The sequence below is a fragment of the Pagrus pagrus genome, assembly GCF_965226575.1.
Source record: "Pagrus pagrus genome assembly, chromosome: 6".
In the NCBI taxonomy this organism is placed as follows: domain Eukaryota; kingdom Metazoa; phylum Chordata; class Actinopteri; order Spariformes; family Sparidae; genus Pagrus; species Pagrus pagrus.
Genome location: NC_140190.1, coordinates 17,196,014 through 17,212,620, shown reverse-complemented (window position 1 = coordinate 17,212,620; position 16,607 = coordinate 17,196,014). Strand labels below are relative to the sequence as shown.

At 41.0% G+C, this 16,607-nt stretch overlaps 1 protein-coding gene across 5 annotated transcripts in view; it reads right to left on the bottom strand.

The window, feature by feature from the left end:
- The window catches only part of pex5la (peroxisomal biogenesis factor 5-like a), a 102,823-nt gene extending 97,126 nt beyond the window's left edge, over positions 1 to 5,697 (bottom strand). For all 5 annotated transcript variants that reach the window (XM_084356144.1, XM_084356146.1, XM_084356145.1 and 2 more), the window contains exon 1: positions 5,226 to 5,697. In XM_084356144.1, the coding sequence (XP_084212270.1) occupies positions 5,226 to 5,246 (21 nt within the window). In that variant the 5' untranslated portion in view covers positions 5,247 to 5,697. The remainder of the gene's footprint in view (positions 1 to 5,225) is intronic.
- Between the last annotated feature and the right edge of the window lie 10,910 nt (positions 5,698 to 16,607).

Sequence of the window (16,607 nt, the reverse complement as noted above, 5' to 3'; positions counted from 1 at the left end):
TGAAGTAATATTCATGCACATATGTTTGAATCAACTCCCTCTTGACATAAAATTCCACTTAAGCATCATTTTTTCCACACATCGACACACACATCAGAATATGAAATTAAATCTCAAAGCCATTCCACCAACAAAGTGGAGAACAGTGGAGTGGCGACGCAAATTAAAGCATTTTAATTAAGCTTTTTTCAATTGTTTTTGAAGGAGACTTGTATTTTATGTATTCTATCAAGACTATGGGCCCTTTACAGGATGGAATAACCATGTCAGTATCATATCAATCATTTATCAAACAACTGATTTACATAAACTTGAGACACAAGCTATTATTTCATTTGATGAATGTCTTAAACCAGATAATCAATAGACGATAGAGGTGCTCTATCAGTGATCTGAAAAGTAATCAGTGCAAGGTTTTTAATAAACATGCAGCATGTTCGGCTTTTGACTCAGATCATAGATTGATAGACCAAATTATGAGTCTATGAACTGTGAAGATGAGACACCATTTCATCATTTGAAGTACATCAAATAAACATAAACATAAAATAAAACGACAGTGAGCACTATGATAATATTGTATGCCTCTTCCTCTCATATCTCCTTACATCATCCACACAAACACATCTGTCCCTAATGTTCACATCTTAATTGTGTTTTATAGGATGGATAGGTGGGTGTTAGGAGAGCGGAGTGCAGATAACAGTGAACAGCAAACTGACCAAATTCTCATGCTATATGGGCAAGAAAAACAAACCCCCGTCCCCTCAATCAGCTTATAGCACAACTGCTGCTGATGTATGCTAGAATCCCTCTTAGTCTCCCTCTAGTCCACTTTACGAGCTCCACAAGCTGCTCAGGACCTCTACAGAGCCTTAACTACCCAACCAGGGAGGATGAGAGATTCCCAGGAATCACACGTGGTCTCTTCATGTACCACTTCCCGAGTGCGTTTTGTTGTCTACGTGGTTTAGGGACCAGACAGATGTTAGACTTGTGACCATGTGTTGCCAATCACTCATGTAATGTGCAAACCGCAACAACTCCAAGACACCCCGTTGTTAAACAGTCGTGTAATGTCGGACTATAATATAATGTTGTACAGTATGTAGGCGACACAAGGGTTGCAAGAGGTTTTTTTTTTAATTCCTCCCCACATGCCATTCAAATAAATATTTAAAACACAATCAAACTATAAAAACAATGTGTGACATGAGCACAAACTGAGATAATGTTAATTAATAATGCCATTATATAAAGAATTCAGCATTAAATGGGCAACAAGCAAACATCTTCTTTAAAATAAGATGTTGTCCCTGTTTGAGTAAGAAGGCTGATAACATTTATTTCTCCCCAATTTTTTCAAACAATTTCTGATATTTTGTTTGGAATGAAACCCAAGTTATTAAAGCTGAAGATAAAAATATTAACCTCCACTGCACTCGACCTCACAAGCATACCTTTCAGCCCAGTTGTCAAACAATGACCTGTTTCTACTCCTCTCCTCTCCTCTTTGGTGTTGATGTATATTTATTTCTCTATTTTGCATTATAAGACTTTGGTCATTTCCTGACGCTATGGGCTCCAAAACGCAGCGTCTGAACAGTTTTGGGTTATGTTCCTTCCTGCCCTACTACACGTCTCCAACAAGGAGAGCATAACTGTCTGTGGAGCTTTTCGTTCCAGCCGGATACCACCTGATTTCACTCATTATCCTGGCTCCTGAAATAGTCAAGGCTATTAAATCACTCTTAATCAAGACCATGCTTCATTAAATCAAGGAGACTTTAAAACAGTCGATGTGGAAAAAGTGTTCAGGACCCCTAAGTCCTGCAGGTGGCTGACCAGTCTGGATGAAAGCCTCTTGAAAGATCTTTGGAAGACATGCGTCAACATCAGTGAAAGATGGCCCGACGGACTGTGCAGCTATGATTGATAAGCGCTTGTGGAGCGCCACGTGCTTGCATAAAGACCCCTGCTGGTGTTGTGATCCCCTGTCGACTTGCATGTCGACTTATTGATTTGATTGATTGCCGTGCTCTGTTTTTACCACCTGTTTATTCTCTTATCAAGAGGCTTTCCTACAACAAACACTGCTTAAATTTTCCTTTTAGCATTGATTGGAATATTTTAAATCATTAGGAATTGTAATATGGTATTTGCATCTCATAAGACACATCTGATTATGCTAATTAAGAGTATTTTAATGTGTCAGACTGCTGTAAAAAGAATCTGTCAGGGCTTTAGTGTCCCTTGAGACAAAGTTTTTTGACAATGAAGAGATGTCAAAAACACAAAGACGTGCCCTGAGTTGCCACAAATGTCCACACCACCAAAACAGAAACAGAAAAGAGGAAATGCAAATGGGGAAAAGTCATTCTGAACCACTCAGCGATTTTACACTAGTTTATATCGGTGGCCTTTTTGACTCCCCCAGAGTGCCCGAGGACAACCTTTGAACAATTAATCTTTCACCTGACAAACCAAACTGTACAAACAAACCAGGAGCTTAATGAAAAGATGGTGCGAACGACTGAGGTCTTAAGAGACTTGATCAACGATATCGCTCATCCAAGTTTTACCCTGGGGGACTTGGAATATGGTAATCAAATTATGTAATCATGTTGTGCTTAACTGAGCAAATATCCACAGGCCTTGGAGCATCGCTTCCATTAAGCCCGGATGTGTTTTATACACACAGTACAAACGCTCTCGTTAGTAGACTCCCTGTAAACAGGAATACCGAAGTAGGGAAGCCACTACAGCAATTACACAGCCATCTATAACGTCAAAATGTTGTGAGAAAGTGCCATCTGAGGGAGTGCGGATGGCGACAACTCAAGGTCTTTCCTACATGCAGTTCACCAACGCAGAAATATACAGAACGTTGACAGGAACAATATCTCTTCTGAGCAGCTGAATCAGCTGAATCAGCTCGCCTCGCAGCATCTTCAGCTGCACCTTCACTGAAAGAGAATGAGGCTGACATCCACACCTCTGAATCGCTTTTCTTAAACAGCATCAATCTCTTCCAACACTTGATACAGGAAGGTGATCCCCTGCTCACGAAAACAGGAACAATACTCTTTTCATTTCATGCACAACACAACTGCAGGATGCTGACAATAACTCTATTCTTAACACAAACAAGATACAAATGTTAATGATTACAGAAATTGAGTCCAGTATTATATTTCTGCCAAGCAGCACTGGTTATGCCAAACTCAGATATTATCCATCATGCACAGCCCGATCCACACGTGCCAACCACAAGGACAGGCTCTGGCGTCGTTGAGGAAAGTCATGCCAAGATATTTGATCCACTAAATATTGCATCATTGTGTGCAGATCCACATAATTTATGCAAAAATGTTAGTGTGTTCATGGAAAAACCTTCACGTATAGATGCTCCAGGTCACAGAGAGATGGGGAGGTCGTCCAGTGAAATAGGAAAGGGAAAGCTGTGACGTCCTTATCTTGTTCCCACAGCCAACAGCCTCCTGAGCTGCAGCACCATAAGCTGACAAATCTTTCTGACTGACAATCGTGTAATAAAGAGGGATTTACAAGTGTATCTACCGTGAGGAAGGAAATCTGATAGCTCTGATTATGAGCGACTGACTGATGCTCCTTCGCTGTTACATCAGGAAGTGTGTACAGTATGAGCTTCATTTAAAATTCCAAGCTACGGAGATTCACAACTCTTAATGATTTATGCCTCGAGCCAGCATTTGGGGACAGAGAGAATTATGTAAAATGAAGATTTTAGAGGGCATGCTCAACATTCATGAGAAGTTTCGAAGCAATACATTCACTGGAGGTTGAATGAAATGCATGCAGCTCACATTTCAGGAAGTCCCCTTCATGCACCCGAACCTTTCTCTTTTCAGAATACTTTTGCAGAAACAGCTCAATAAAATGTTACTTTATATCTTCCTGAGCATTTATTCCAGAGATAAAACTCCATGATGATCAGAAAGTTTGGGAAATCATGTATACAGTATGTGTAAAGCAAACCACACCCTTTCTCCACGCAGCCAATGCATTATTACAGTATGAGACAAAGATCTGGCCGAGGCTCAGGTAGCTCTATTGTCATATGCACACACACACTTAACTTTAAAGGAGAAAGTGCAGCAGTTACACAAATGAGCGTCATGGCGATAGATTCAATACCTTTCTGCTGCTAAATCAGCCTTATATCATCAACGAGACGTCCTGTTTCAGTCATGATCTAAACAATGCACAGTGTACTGGCTCGCATGCATGTGATGAGAAACATTTAAAGTGTGAGATCATGGGATGAAACATGTGGCGTAAAGATAGCATTGATTACATGTCTTAACTTAGTAACACGGGCTCCTCGTTGACCCGTAACAAACACAATCCAGACAAGAACTGCTGACCGCCTTTTCATGCATTTTCAATGAATACTGCTGCTTGAGTAATCCATCATGAAATATTAAATTTTGGTCTTTAATGCTCCCGAGCACCAAGTCAGTCAGTTTCTGTTACATAATCAACTGTCTGAGAGCTGAGGTATCTCTGTCAACCACCAGTATTCATTTCAATCCATGCATCTAAACTGGAGGAGAGGCCGTCATTAACCACTGAGGAAGGACTGACAGAGTGTGATTATGTTGTACATCAGGCATGCAGTGTTTGACGCTCCTCTCATTTCATGTCTGTTCCAGTTTCAGTCTCTTCTCCTGGTCTGTGTTGTTAGTACTGTAGTTTGCTGTATGGAAACTGACGTCAGATTGCATGACGTCACGTGAGCCTAAGCATGCACGTTCAGAAACTCATGATTTGTTGTTGCCAGAGTCAAGGCTGCCCTGCTCAGGGCTCACCTCCTGTTTACATCTGGCACGCAGCTGCACGTGCACCTATCATATCTCTCTTTGGTCAATGGATGTTAGAAAATAATGTACACATTTAAAGCTCCTAGGTCAGCCCTTTTCATCAATGTAGGCAATTTTTCCATAAACCTAAATGCTCAGCTGTGATTGATGAGAGGAAACGTCCCTCTGCAGATGAAAATGAGCACATTGTTCCCCACTCCTGTCCCTGTTGTCAGAGCATTAACCGTGAGTACCTCTTAAAAAATGCCCTTGACATGAACTCGGATGCATGTGGAAGCGCGCCCCGTTAACGTCAGTCCCATCCCAACTAAAAGACTTCCCTTTCATGGACGAATGAGCAAACAAAAGAGGCTGCCTCCTTACCTGTAAATGCCCCTGGTACATATTGAGCACACAGTCGGTCGCGGATCTCTCCGTCAGCGGGTCTTCAGACTTCTTCCAGACTTGAGAAGCAGATTGTCAGACTGGAAGTGTGGACATGAAAAGCTGTATTGGAGTTGTGTCGGACAGGAGGTCCAGAGCGGAGCTGTCCTCTCCTCAGGTGCTGAAGCTGACACTTTGTGCGCATCCAGGATTTCTGTGCGCGGTGACACCGAGGCGCGCCGGGCGCAGGAGGAGTGCGACGTCGGACCGCACTTTTACCTTCTCCTCAGTGTGCTGACGCTGGGTTGTGACAAGGACCGGTTTGGGGTTTTTTAAAAAGGCAGCCTCGCGGTCCTTGTGGGAATAAAATCACCGCTTCATTCTGGACGCTTCGCCGTGTCTGTCCTTCACTGTGCGTGTCTCACTTCGCCTCTGTCTCCCTCTCTCCTCTCCTCCTCTCTCGGATGTGGTTTTAAATGTTTTGACGCTCCTCAGGGTTCAGTCTCTTCTTATAGTGCGCTCCTCTTTCCTGTTTGCCAACTACTCCCTGTGACCCAGCCCTGTGGTGCCTCCTCCAGTGCTGACGTGCTCCACAAGGAGGCACACGAGCACATTTCACACACACTTAAGAGCAGGTTAGGAAAAATGGACATGCCATTAATTACAAATGTATTTTGGAGGCATCAGTTTGAGCTATCCATCTGTGCTTATATACCATCTTTCTTGACTGTGAACCTTCATCAACATATACCATATTTCCCCTGTCCTGTGAACAACACACAGCAAGTATGTTTGAAATATTACTTTTATTCTATATATTTACACATATTTTGGCCAAGTTCTGTGCATTTTCAATTATTTTATAATCATTATTACTCATCTCTTGCACATTGTTATGTAACATACTGTGTACACTTTTAATTAGATTGCGAAAAGCAAACTGTACAGCACATGTTATGTGTGAAAGATGTCTGCATTGTTATTCCCAGCTGCCCAATTAGTGGAGGAAACAATAATATAACCAAAAATATGTAAGTCTGGTATTTTGCAGTTAATTATGGAGGAATAATCACTCAGATCAGTGGGTGGAATACTTTCTTCTTCATGGTCTTCTTTATATGAATTACTGTGGAGTATTTTGCTTCTCTTGTTCCCTGTTTGATACTTTCATGTAGGAAACCTGTGTTTTTTGTCATTATTCATGTCTTTATATTTCATGCATGGAATGTGATTGGTTGCAGACTTGCAGTCACTCCCTATTTAAGATGGATTCTCACTGGAACAAACTATTCGCCTGATGAACGTCTCGTATCGCAAAGTCGCAAATAAATTATTTTGCGAGTTAGACTGTGAGAAAAGAAATAATCAACATCAGCCACACATATTTCATCCTGTATTCCTATATGCAGCGAAAGCAATCAGAAATGTTATTAAAAAGTTTAAACAAGTTTGCAAAATGGGAAGAAAAACATTCTCCATCCAGATCCATACATGATTCCAGTTTTGCAAACCTGCAATGTACCTGCAAAGTTCAGCATCGAACGACCTGTTACCATTATCATTCAGTTCCAGTCCCAGCCCAGCCTGACTTGTTATAAGAAACCGTATAAAACTTCTGACCCAACCAGTAGGCAAATTAAATGTGCCCCAGGCCAGCAGCTGAGCAGCAAAGGCAAGAACTGCAAAATGGGGAAATGAATTAATGGCAATAAATTAATGACAATGCAGAGACATGTGCCAGGTAAGACTGTGCAGAGAGCAATGCTGTGGCAAGCTGCGCAGTATGTGAGTCACCATGATTGGTTGATAGCATGTCATAATGTTCATGTTGAGATGTTGCTGTAGAGTTAATGAAACACATTAACAAGCTGTGTTAACCTGCAGTTTAACTGACATGATGTCAGAAGTGTTCTGACAGAGACACCTGAAGCCAGACTGAGATCCACCCTGCACAGATCAACTGCAAAGTTGGGAAACAAAGACTGAAAGGATGTTCATTATTGCTAACTTCTTTACACAATGTGCTACGAAGCTTAAAATATTTTCAAGGAAATCATCTTCGGAAGAGGGGACAAAGAGGACGACTACAACATGGCTCTTGCTGAATGCGATGATTATTTTATACTGAAGAAAACCACTATATGAGGGAGCGTGCCTGCAACAGTTACTGCAAATTCTGGTGGCACACTGAAAACAGTGAACACGTCACGGGCAGACTGGTTGTTGGCATACGTGTCAAAGAAGATGTGACATAAATATAAAGCTCCAGGCAACTATTAGAATCTGAGGGGAGAAAAGACATTTTGATAAAAAAATGCTACTTATTTCAAATTAGTAAGAGCTTAGTAAGGTCAGTACTAGAGAAGAGACTGAGAAAAAACTTTTAACTCATAAAATCGGGTCATTAGACAGAATAAATAAATAAAGAACACACTCCATTTGAGTTCAGAACTATTAAAAGGAGCTGATGTTGATGCTGTAAAGAAAATTCAGACCACTTAGACCAAAGATAAAGACTCAGTCAAGACAGCCCAATCGGCAGGTTAAGATGTAGGCGGTTAATGATTCTGCAACCCACACACACACGTTCACATTTGTACATGTCATAGGCTACGTACTGTATTGACGTTGCTACAAGACGTGTCATATCATGTTCATATTACATATTTATAACCTGACTTTCATATTGGGAGGGGAAGGGGATGGTGGTGGATTTACAGGCAAGAAGGCTACCCAGCCAGTGATCGCAGCTCGAGACTGCTGCTCGAGATATATTATTATTATTATTAGGGAGTCTCCAGCCGTTTTTATGCCAACCAAAATGGGTATTTGAAGCCAAAACGTGATCTTTTCCTAAACCTTATAATGAGTGGTTTTGTGTCTTAACCCAACCAAAGCATGAGCATAGTGTTATCATAAGATACAACTGAAAAAATTGAGCCAAAAGAAACAAAAAGTTGGAAAATATAGAAATGTTAAGTTCCCACATATCTGTGGTTTGCAGAAACATCCATAGGCAAAATATATTCTGCATTTTGGGTTGTTCAAGACCCACCTACGAGAGGGAGCTGTACCATATGTCACACAGAAGAGTTCCTCTACCACTTCCTTCTAAAGTCTGAGGCAAGTTGCAGTGAGTGGAAGAGCAGGGTGTGACAGAGAGGGTCACGCAGCCTGACAGACTGGTGCTCACCATGCTGGAGCCAATAAGCTCATCGAGGATCTGCATAGGCCTCCAAAAAGGGCACAAAATCAGCACGAGTCACCAGCCAAATGCTGGTAAAATATGCAAGTGGCTGATAGATAATCTATTGAGTTGCTGGTAAAATTTGCACATTCGCAAGCAATTTGGCCGGTGGAAGCATTAGTTAATTTGCCTCCAAGAGCTGAACGTCAAAAGTGTGAGATTCCATCTGCCAAGAATAGAGGAGACACTGGCCAAGCTGTCAGGATCCACAGTCTTCACATTGTTGGACAGCACTGCATGAGGATAGCCTCCAAACAATATGTATCTCGCCTTATGGAGGTGTCGATTCAAGCTCCTGCCTTTTTGAATACATATCGCTCCAGATATATTCCAGTGCAAACTGAATAAACTGCTGGAAGGGAGAGACGTATAGTACCTGCACAGTAAACACACCTGCATCACACCCACTGGAGAGAACGGAGGCTGGCCTCAAACTCAACAAGGCAGGCTGTGTGTTCAGACAGCCAGAGCTGCGGCCCCCGAACTACATAGTGGATGTCAGGGGAATCAGAGCAGACGAACATCATCAGCAAGCCACAGGAGCCCACAAATGTCCACAACCATGATTAATTATACTTTATGAACAAGTTTATAACCAAAATGTCAACAGATGCAGGTCCCCTGTATGATCTGCTGAGAGGAGAAATCGCCTGGAAACCTGACATCTAATGCAACTGATGCAGTTCAATGCCAAAGCAGAGTTAGCACCGGGAAAACCCCCCTTTCATTGCTAATGCATTGTCACGCAGAACATTAGAGGACAGAGACAACACCACAGAGACATAGAGACGTTGCTTGTCATGTAAATGCGGTCACAGTTGGCCAATATCACAGCGCAAACTGGACATGATAAAGTCTGCTCCGCCGAGGGATGAGCAGCTGCAAAGTGTACTGAAGCTGATCAAAGGTGGATGGCATCACGCGCGGTGCAAAAGACTATTACACGCTGAAAGACTCATTGTCAGAATGTGAGGGCCTTATCACACCAGACTGTCACCTTGTAATTCCACAGTCAATGACACAGGAAATGTTAGAGAGCATGCATCATGTCAAAGCATTAAAAGCTTGTCAAAATGCAGAGAACAGGCAAAGGAAACTGCGTGGTGGCTTGAAATATCTGCCAATATGGAATGCATAGTGGAAACCTGCCACTTCTGCCAGGAAATCAAGTGCGCACAAAGGGCACGCAGAGGCATTTCAACCTACACAGACACATGTGAGTATCGAGCCAAGCACTGGATTACAGTATCATTTGCATGGAAAGATTGCATCTGTCTTCTACCAGGACACACCAGGTTGTAAAGTCAGTGAAATCCACATTTGTAACATTTGGCATTTCTTAAAAGATAATTAGTGACATTCATCAACAATACACAGGTGAGACATGGAAGGACTTTTGCAGACATTAGGACATTGTGCGTGTTTCGTCCAGTTCTCACAACTCTGAAATGGACGTGCATCCTCAAACACATTGACCTACTATTAGCATTAATGTGCGACAGAGCAACACACATCTGTTGGTGTAAACCCAGCAGAACTGCTGAAGGGAAGAAAGATCCAGATGACAGTACCATCGCTCTACAGGAATCTGGTCCCTTAGCAGCCGATTAAAGCCCTATCAGACCAGGAGACTGTCAGATGCACTGCAAAAATCTCTCTTGAAAGAGTATCTTATAATGCAAAACAGCTGATAATTGAAAATCTGACTCCCAGTTCTTCACATGATTGCCTGCAACAAGTCTGTAAGACCGGGCTGCACGTTCTGTACGACTGAACCAACTGAACTGTGAAACTTACACACACAACATGTAAGCAGAGACAATGGAGGTAAATTCATCTGTTACTTTAATTAGGGATCATCACAAATACAATATATATTTTATAAGTAGCAAGTAGTCAAACTGAGAAAACATAAATCATGTAGGCTACAGAAAGTTAAAAATTTTGATGCTTCAAGATGCATCCATAATCACTTTACAGTCACATTGTAGCCCTCTGATCCAGAGTCAAATCGTGGGGTTCCTGGAAATTCCCTCCTCTGCATCAGACGCTGAGAGGCAGAGGCTAGGCACCAGATGTTGTGCTTCAAACAGGAGAGTAAAGGAGTAGATATGGACGATTCTTTAAATATAGATAAGAGCAGTACCTCCGAGTACTATTTTGCATTTATTAATTAACTGTATAGTTTGCATAATTGCACCACTGGTTCTTCATGCTAGCAGCTTTTTGTCATTTTAACGCTGTCATTTGCAACATTGTTAGTGTAAAAATGTTGATCATAACTGTAAAACAATAATAAAAAGATACTTTAATTTTGGTATGCAACTTGTTATAATGAACTGTATATTATAGGCCTGCATCTATATCGTAAGTAACGTTGAGTGGTGCAGCCCATCTTTCTTATCCTCGCTGAATAACAATGTGTTATGAACCATTCGCACTTCTTTTGTAATACCTCTTCTAAATAAAGAATAAAGTCCACCATATGTTTGCATGCAAACCCTTTTCTCACCTTGCAGCTGTTCATTAGATGTAGCTGAGTAGCAAAGGATCACAATGTACCACCATCTGGACATCTACTACAATACACTGTACTTGGGTCAGATGTTACCGCTAAGCGTGTGAATGGAGGCTGCACCAGGCAACTTCTCACACTGGCAGTTCCAGATGGCAACGAGGGGTAACTGACAGTATGAACTTCATTGTCCAGAAGTTATGAAATGTGATGTAACTGCATGCAGTGCTCTTGTGTCTGGTGCCTGTCAAGAGGCAAAGGATTTAATACCAGTGAGTCTATCTTTCTCTGGGCAGAAAACTGTCACCTGCCGGAAGTAAATGTTGGCATTTAATGTTATTGTGAGCCACTGATACGTTCACATTTGTGCATGCCATTGGCTGCGTACTTTGACATTTCTACAAAATGTGTCATATCATGTTCACATCGCATGTTTATGACCTGGCTTTCGTATTAGGAGGTGAAGGGGACAGTGGTGGAGTTACAGAAGACAAGGCTGCCAAGCCGGTGACCGCAGTTCAGGTATGCATTTGAACATTTGTAAGTTTGACAATGCTGGATATTCTTCAAGGAAATCTGGGGACTATGTACTGCTGTATTTGTGGCGACAAAAACTTAGATTTATGACAGAAGGTCAGAACATCTATAGCCCTGTTTTACAGCAACAAAAACAGGTATTTTAAGTCAGAACATGATGTTTTCCTAACCCTAACCAAGTGTTTTTTTTTGCCTAAACCTAACCAGAACATAACCACAGCGGTGTCAGAGGATGAAATTGGAAATCTAAATCCAAAAGTTGCGACACAGTCGTGGTTTGCAAAATCATACATTTCCAACATTTATTCTGGCGATCGGGTCGCACCTGTAACTTCTTTCTTCATTTTTTTCTGGCTTTTAGACCTCAGTGGATATGAAAAACTCTGCAATAATTACACACAGCCTTTCTTTAATGATTGGATTTTGTTCCTATGTAGCAACCAGCCAAACCTCTAACACCCAGTGTTTTGTACACCAGCAGGAGCGCAGCAGTCTTTTCCATCAGCAGTGTTTTGATATTCTTCATCCCTCAGCAGATGAAAACAAATCCAGCCCCCAGGCATGAAAGTCAGCCTGATTATTAGTCCCTGTGTTTCTATATATATTCAATCACATGCACATAAATATGCCACCATGTGTATCAATAGGTTCTAATTCTTTCATATCCCTCCCCCAATTGTTTAATCAATGAATAATAATTACACATTCATGCTGGTGATGTGAGATGACAGACGTGAACGTGCTGGCCTCTGAGTCTATTTTTAGACTTCATCGGACTGTGGCTCTTTTTTTTCTTCCTCCCTCGGCCATCAATCTCCTTGTGTTGACAGACACAAGGAGAACATAATTAATGTTAAGACGATGGGAATTACTTCTCCGTACAACAGAGCAGACAGCCAGCACTCTCTGACGGACAAATTATTTCTGTCAAATTGAAATGTTTTATCTGTCTCTGAAGTGTAGCAGCTGAAAGAGAGAGTCGAGTCGAGTTTCCATCAGGATATTCAGTGAAAAATAATTTGAGGAGTCATTGGGCATAAATTGCATGTGTATATTATGCCACATCTGTTACATTTACAAAAAAGCTCAGAACCTTGTGTTAGTTTGTTTTGGGAAAAGAGGTAAAGCTGTTTTCATCTCAGTGATGGAGAAAATTGGAATTTTAACTACGTGTAACAAACTCAGTAAAAGTCTCATGTAAAGAGAAACGGGAACTACGACATATGGCTTTGTGCACGAGTCGTCAGAAATATAGAAATTAATCTAAAGAATAAGAAATGGATCATCAGAAAACTCTGCATTTTACCTAGACCAAAAGGATTTTCTGTTATTCGTGTCCATGTTGGACAATACAGCATTTGCTTCAGTATGTCTCTGACCTTGCATGAAAAATTGGCAATGTTTTCTTTTTCTCTTTTAACAAGTTTTTGGCCATGCTAGAGGCATAGCTCAAGGGATGGCAATATCGGTCTGTCAGACAGTCCACCACTTTGGACCACAGTGAAATACCAAAACAACTATCAGTTGGATTCTCATGAATATTGTACAGACAGTCAGGATCCCTGAGAGATGAAGCATATTCCAAAAAGCATGAATCGTTGTGTCTATGGTGATCCCTCGACCTTTAATCATCACAATCATCTGGTCAAAATGTAAATTTGTCCAAAACTTTGGTTTCTGATCAAACACATGCCAGCATGAGGTTTGCATTTTAGGTCTTAAGTGACATTTCTTGAGAAGTATTGGACAATCATGATGAAATTTGTTTTCCACAGGATTAATTAGTGATATCTTAACTTTCAACTAGCATCATCATGAGGTCAAAATTTCAGTTTCTCAAATACTTTGATTTATAACCAAATACCTGAAGAACTACTGACATTTTCTTGAGCCTCAGCTAGTTTGTGTTCGGGGCTAATTAGCAAATGTTAGCATGCTAACACACTAAACCAAGATGGTGAACAAGGTAAACATTGCCTTCCAAACATTAGCATGCTAGCATTGTCATTGGCGCATGTTAGCATGCATATGTTAGCATGTAGCTCAAAACACTTAAGTGTCTAAGTTGGCTCTATAAACATTTTCACATGTAAAGACCATGTATTAATTATCATATCTTGTCATTTTTAAACAGCCCATTGCTGCATCTGTTAGGTCATCTGAAAATATTAAAATCACCAAACCTGTGGATGTGAGGTTTTCATCCAACAGCGTTGAAAGCAGGAGTACTACAGGATGTGTGAATTGTTTTTGCATCATGCACTCAGGCTTCGCTTAATTACTTTGATGAGAGAATCACACCTAAAGAGACTCTCGCACAGTAGTGCCACTTCAGATAAGTGTGTATTGTCATTATGATAAATCTGTGGTAATCAAAAGAAGAGACATTCTTGTTTTGATCATTAGCAGCAGTGTTATTTCTAGTGAAAACATAGCATGATCAGACTTGGTACTTTTTTGCAGTATGGACTGTAGTCATTCCATCATAATATAATCATTACCTGTCAGCATCCAAAACTGGATCACAGATGGTGATGCCCATTTCTGAAATAGCCTCTCAGGACATGTCTTTGAAGTCTAAAAATATAAAAAATCTAAAAAAAAATGTGTCAGAACACATTGATCTCTGGCTTCACAGTGTTTCAAATGAAGTGGTTATTATGAATGAGGACAAAAATAGATGCAGGTAGCACATTTGGTGAGCCCATTATTAGCAGACGTACACCAAAGTAACCTGACAAATGTGCTGATTAAAAATTTAAATCCCCATTATCACATGTATCATCTATTGGCTGGTAGGTATACCATGCAACGTCACAGATCAAGTTGAGGTGAGAGTCCCACCAAAGATGAGTTTGAACACATGGGCAAAGCACAAAAAGAGTATTTGATTAAATGAATGTAGGATTCATGTTTGATGCAAAATAGTCCCTGAGGCACTACCAGGTGGCTACTGTTCATGTCACATAACACCACACAATATAGCATAAAGCAGAGAATACATGCAAATCACCTGCAAAGTCTCACATAAATTCAATTGCACATTTCTTACATTGAAGCTCAGCCTGTAACTGTCATTTTTTCCACAAGTGATGTTCAGACAGCCATCTGTTGCACAACCCACAGGTCACTGTCTGTGTCGGTCAACACAATTCTGCACCTCAATTCATGATCACATGGAAATTGCCATCTTATGTCGTGGCCATTTGTCAGTCTGGGTTGTGTGTGTTTTTGTTTTTGACGTCATCATCATGCTTTGTTTGCTTGAGAGGAGTCTGACCTTCAGTCTGTGTCACTCAGCAATCTGAAAGTGTGTATTGTCACAAACAAAGCTATTAGAGGAGGGGAGTTTGTTCTGTAACCGGAGAGACCTTGGTACTGTAGTCAGTCAGAGTAATATGCAGGGGAATAATCTGTCTTTCAGCTCAATCACGATAAAAATTAATTATGCACCACAGAGATTATCCTTGTACTTTTATCCATTTGATCATATTTTTATCGCGACATCTTGCCTTTTTTTCCTGCAACAAACCCATTTTACTGAAAACTACATGCTCTATCAGGTCACCTCAGACGAAATGTGATTTATTTTGATTTAGCACACGGTGTAAGTACCACGCTAACACCTAATCTGCAGTGTGGAGGACAAGTCATTAGCAGTGAGCCAACAAAACACAGCCGAAGAGGAAAATGACAAAAAGTTAATAGAGCAAACAAATTATGTCAAATGACCGAGAGTGGCAGACACTTTGTACCAGTTTACACTCCAACAAACATGTTTCCTGTTGAAACTGTGCCGTCCCCTGACTCAGCTAGCCTTTTGTGACAATATTACTATTATCACTGAATATATTCATGTTGAAAGACTGGTCACAATTTTAATATTTGTAGTTTACTACATGTATGTTTGCATAACCTCACTTTTTTATAAACAAGACTAAAGCTGTGGTCGAATACTCTTCTTTGCTTAAAAGTGAAATGACTGAAGTGGCAGCATGATAAGAGTTATTTGAATCTCTAAATGCTAAGCAAAGGTGCTGTAATGCTTCCTTTCTTGTCTCCTTTCACATAGAAACGCTGGACCATCCTTTACAATAGGAAAGGAGATAATGCCATCCCACGATTCCTTGCAGCCTTAGTGTTAGTACAGTTGGATTATCTTACTTCTGTGGTTGTTTTTTCCTAAGTGCTTAAGAATCCTCCTTCATATCTTTCGTTGACCTCATGATGTTCATTATCGAGGTCAGGGAAAAGTCTTAATTTTTTTTTTTCTGCCAAAGAATCTAAAGTCCTTCCAGCAGCTCTTTGTGGCTGTGGCTGTGCATGAGCTAAGCGGATTACATCAGCATGACAACATGATAACAGAACCGACCCACACTCGACAGGCACTGTGTTTTTTATGTCTTAACCCAACTCGAGCCAGACGCAGTTAAAGTATGCTGAAGAACTGAGTTTGTGTTATTCTGACGCAATTATTACCATGGTAACAGCTTTCCTGTTTACCTGGAATAAAGACATGTACAGTGTCGATTGCCATGAAAAGGCATTTCTCTACACACAGTTTATATCTATGACATGACTGAAACCTTGTCCGACCCGGCCCAGCTGGTGGGTCCCGACGTATCCCGATTGGTTCAGGTTGGGTATCCCTGCTCTAGATCACAATGATAATGCTAGCATGTTGTCTTTTAGCATGTAAATGTTGACTACAATAAAAAAAGATGTTTAATCCAGGTCAGTTGTCCCAGGGCCTGGGTCAACGGAGGACCCCAAATGACCCCCTAACCCTTCAAATAATCTGCTTGCGGGGGCCTTTGGAGATCTTCCTCACCTGGGTATGAGCAAGACTATCGGCGACCCTGGTTAGACGAGGCTTTGAGGGATCCTGAAATATCCTCAGAAAAGTGGTAGGTGTTGCTCAACGACATTCTGGTTTGTTTGACACAACATCAGGCATTAATCCTTTTTTTAAAAAAAACAACTGGTCCTCAGTTCTGTAACTACTAGAATTTAGTGGTAAAGCACAAACTGGGGTTAGATCTCAGTGAACAGTTCAAGCTGGCTACTCATTAACTTAAACATG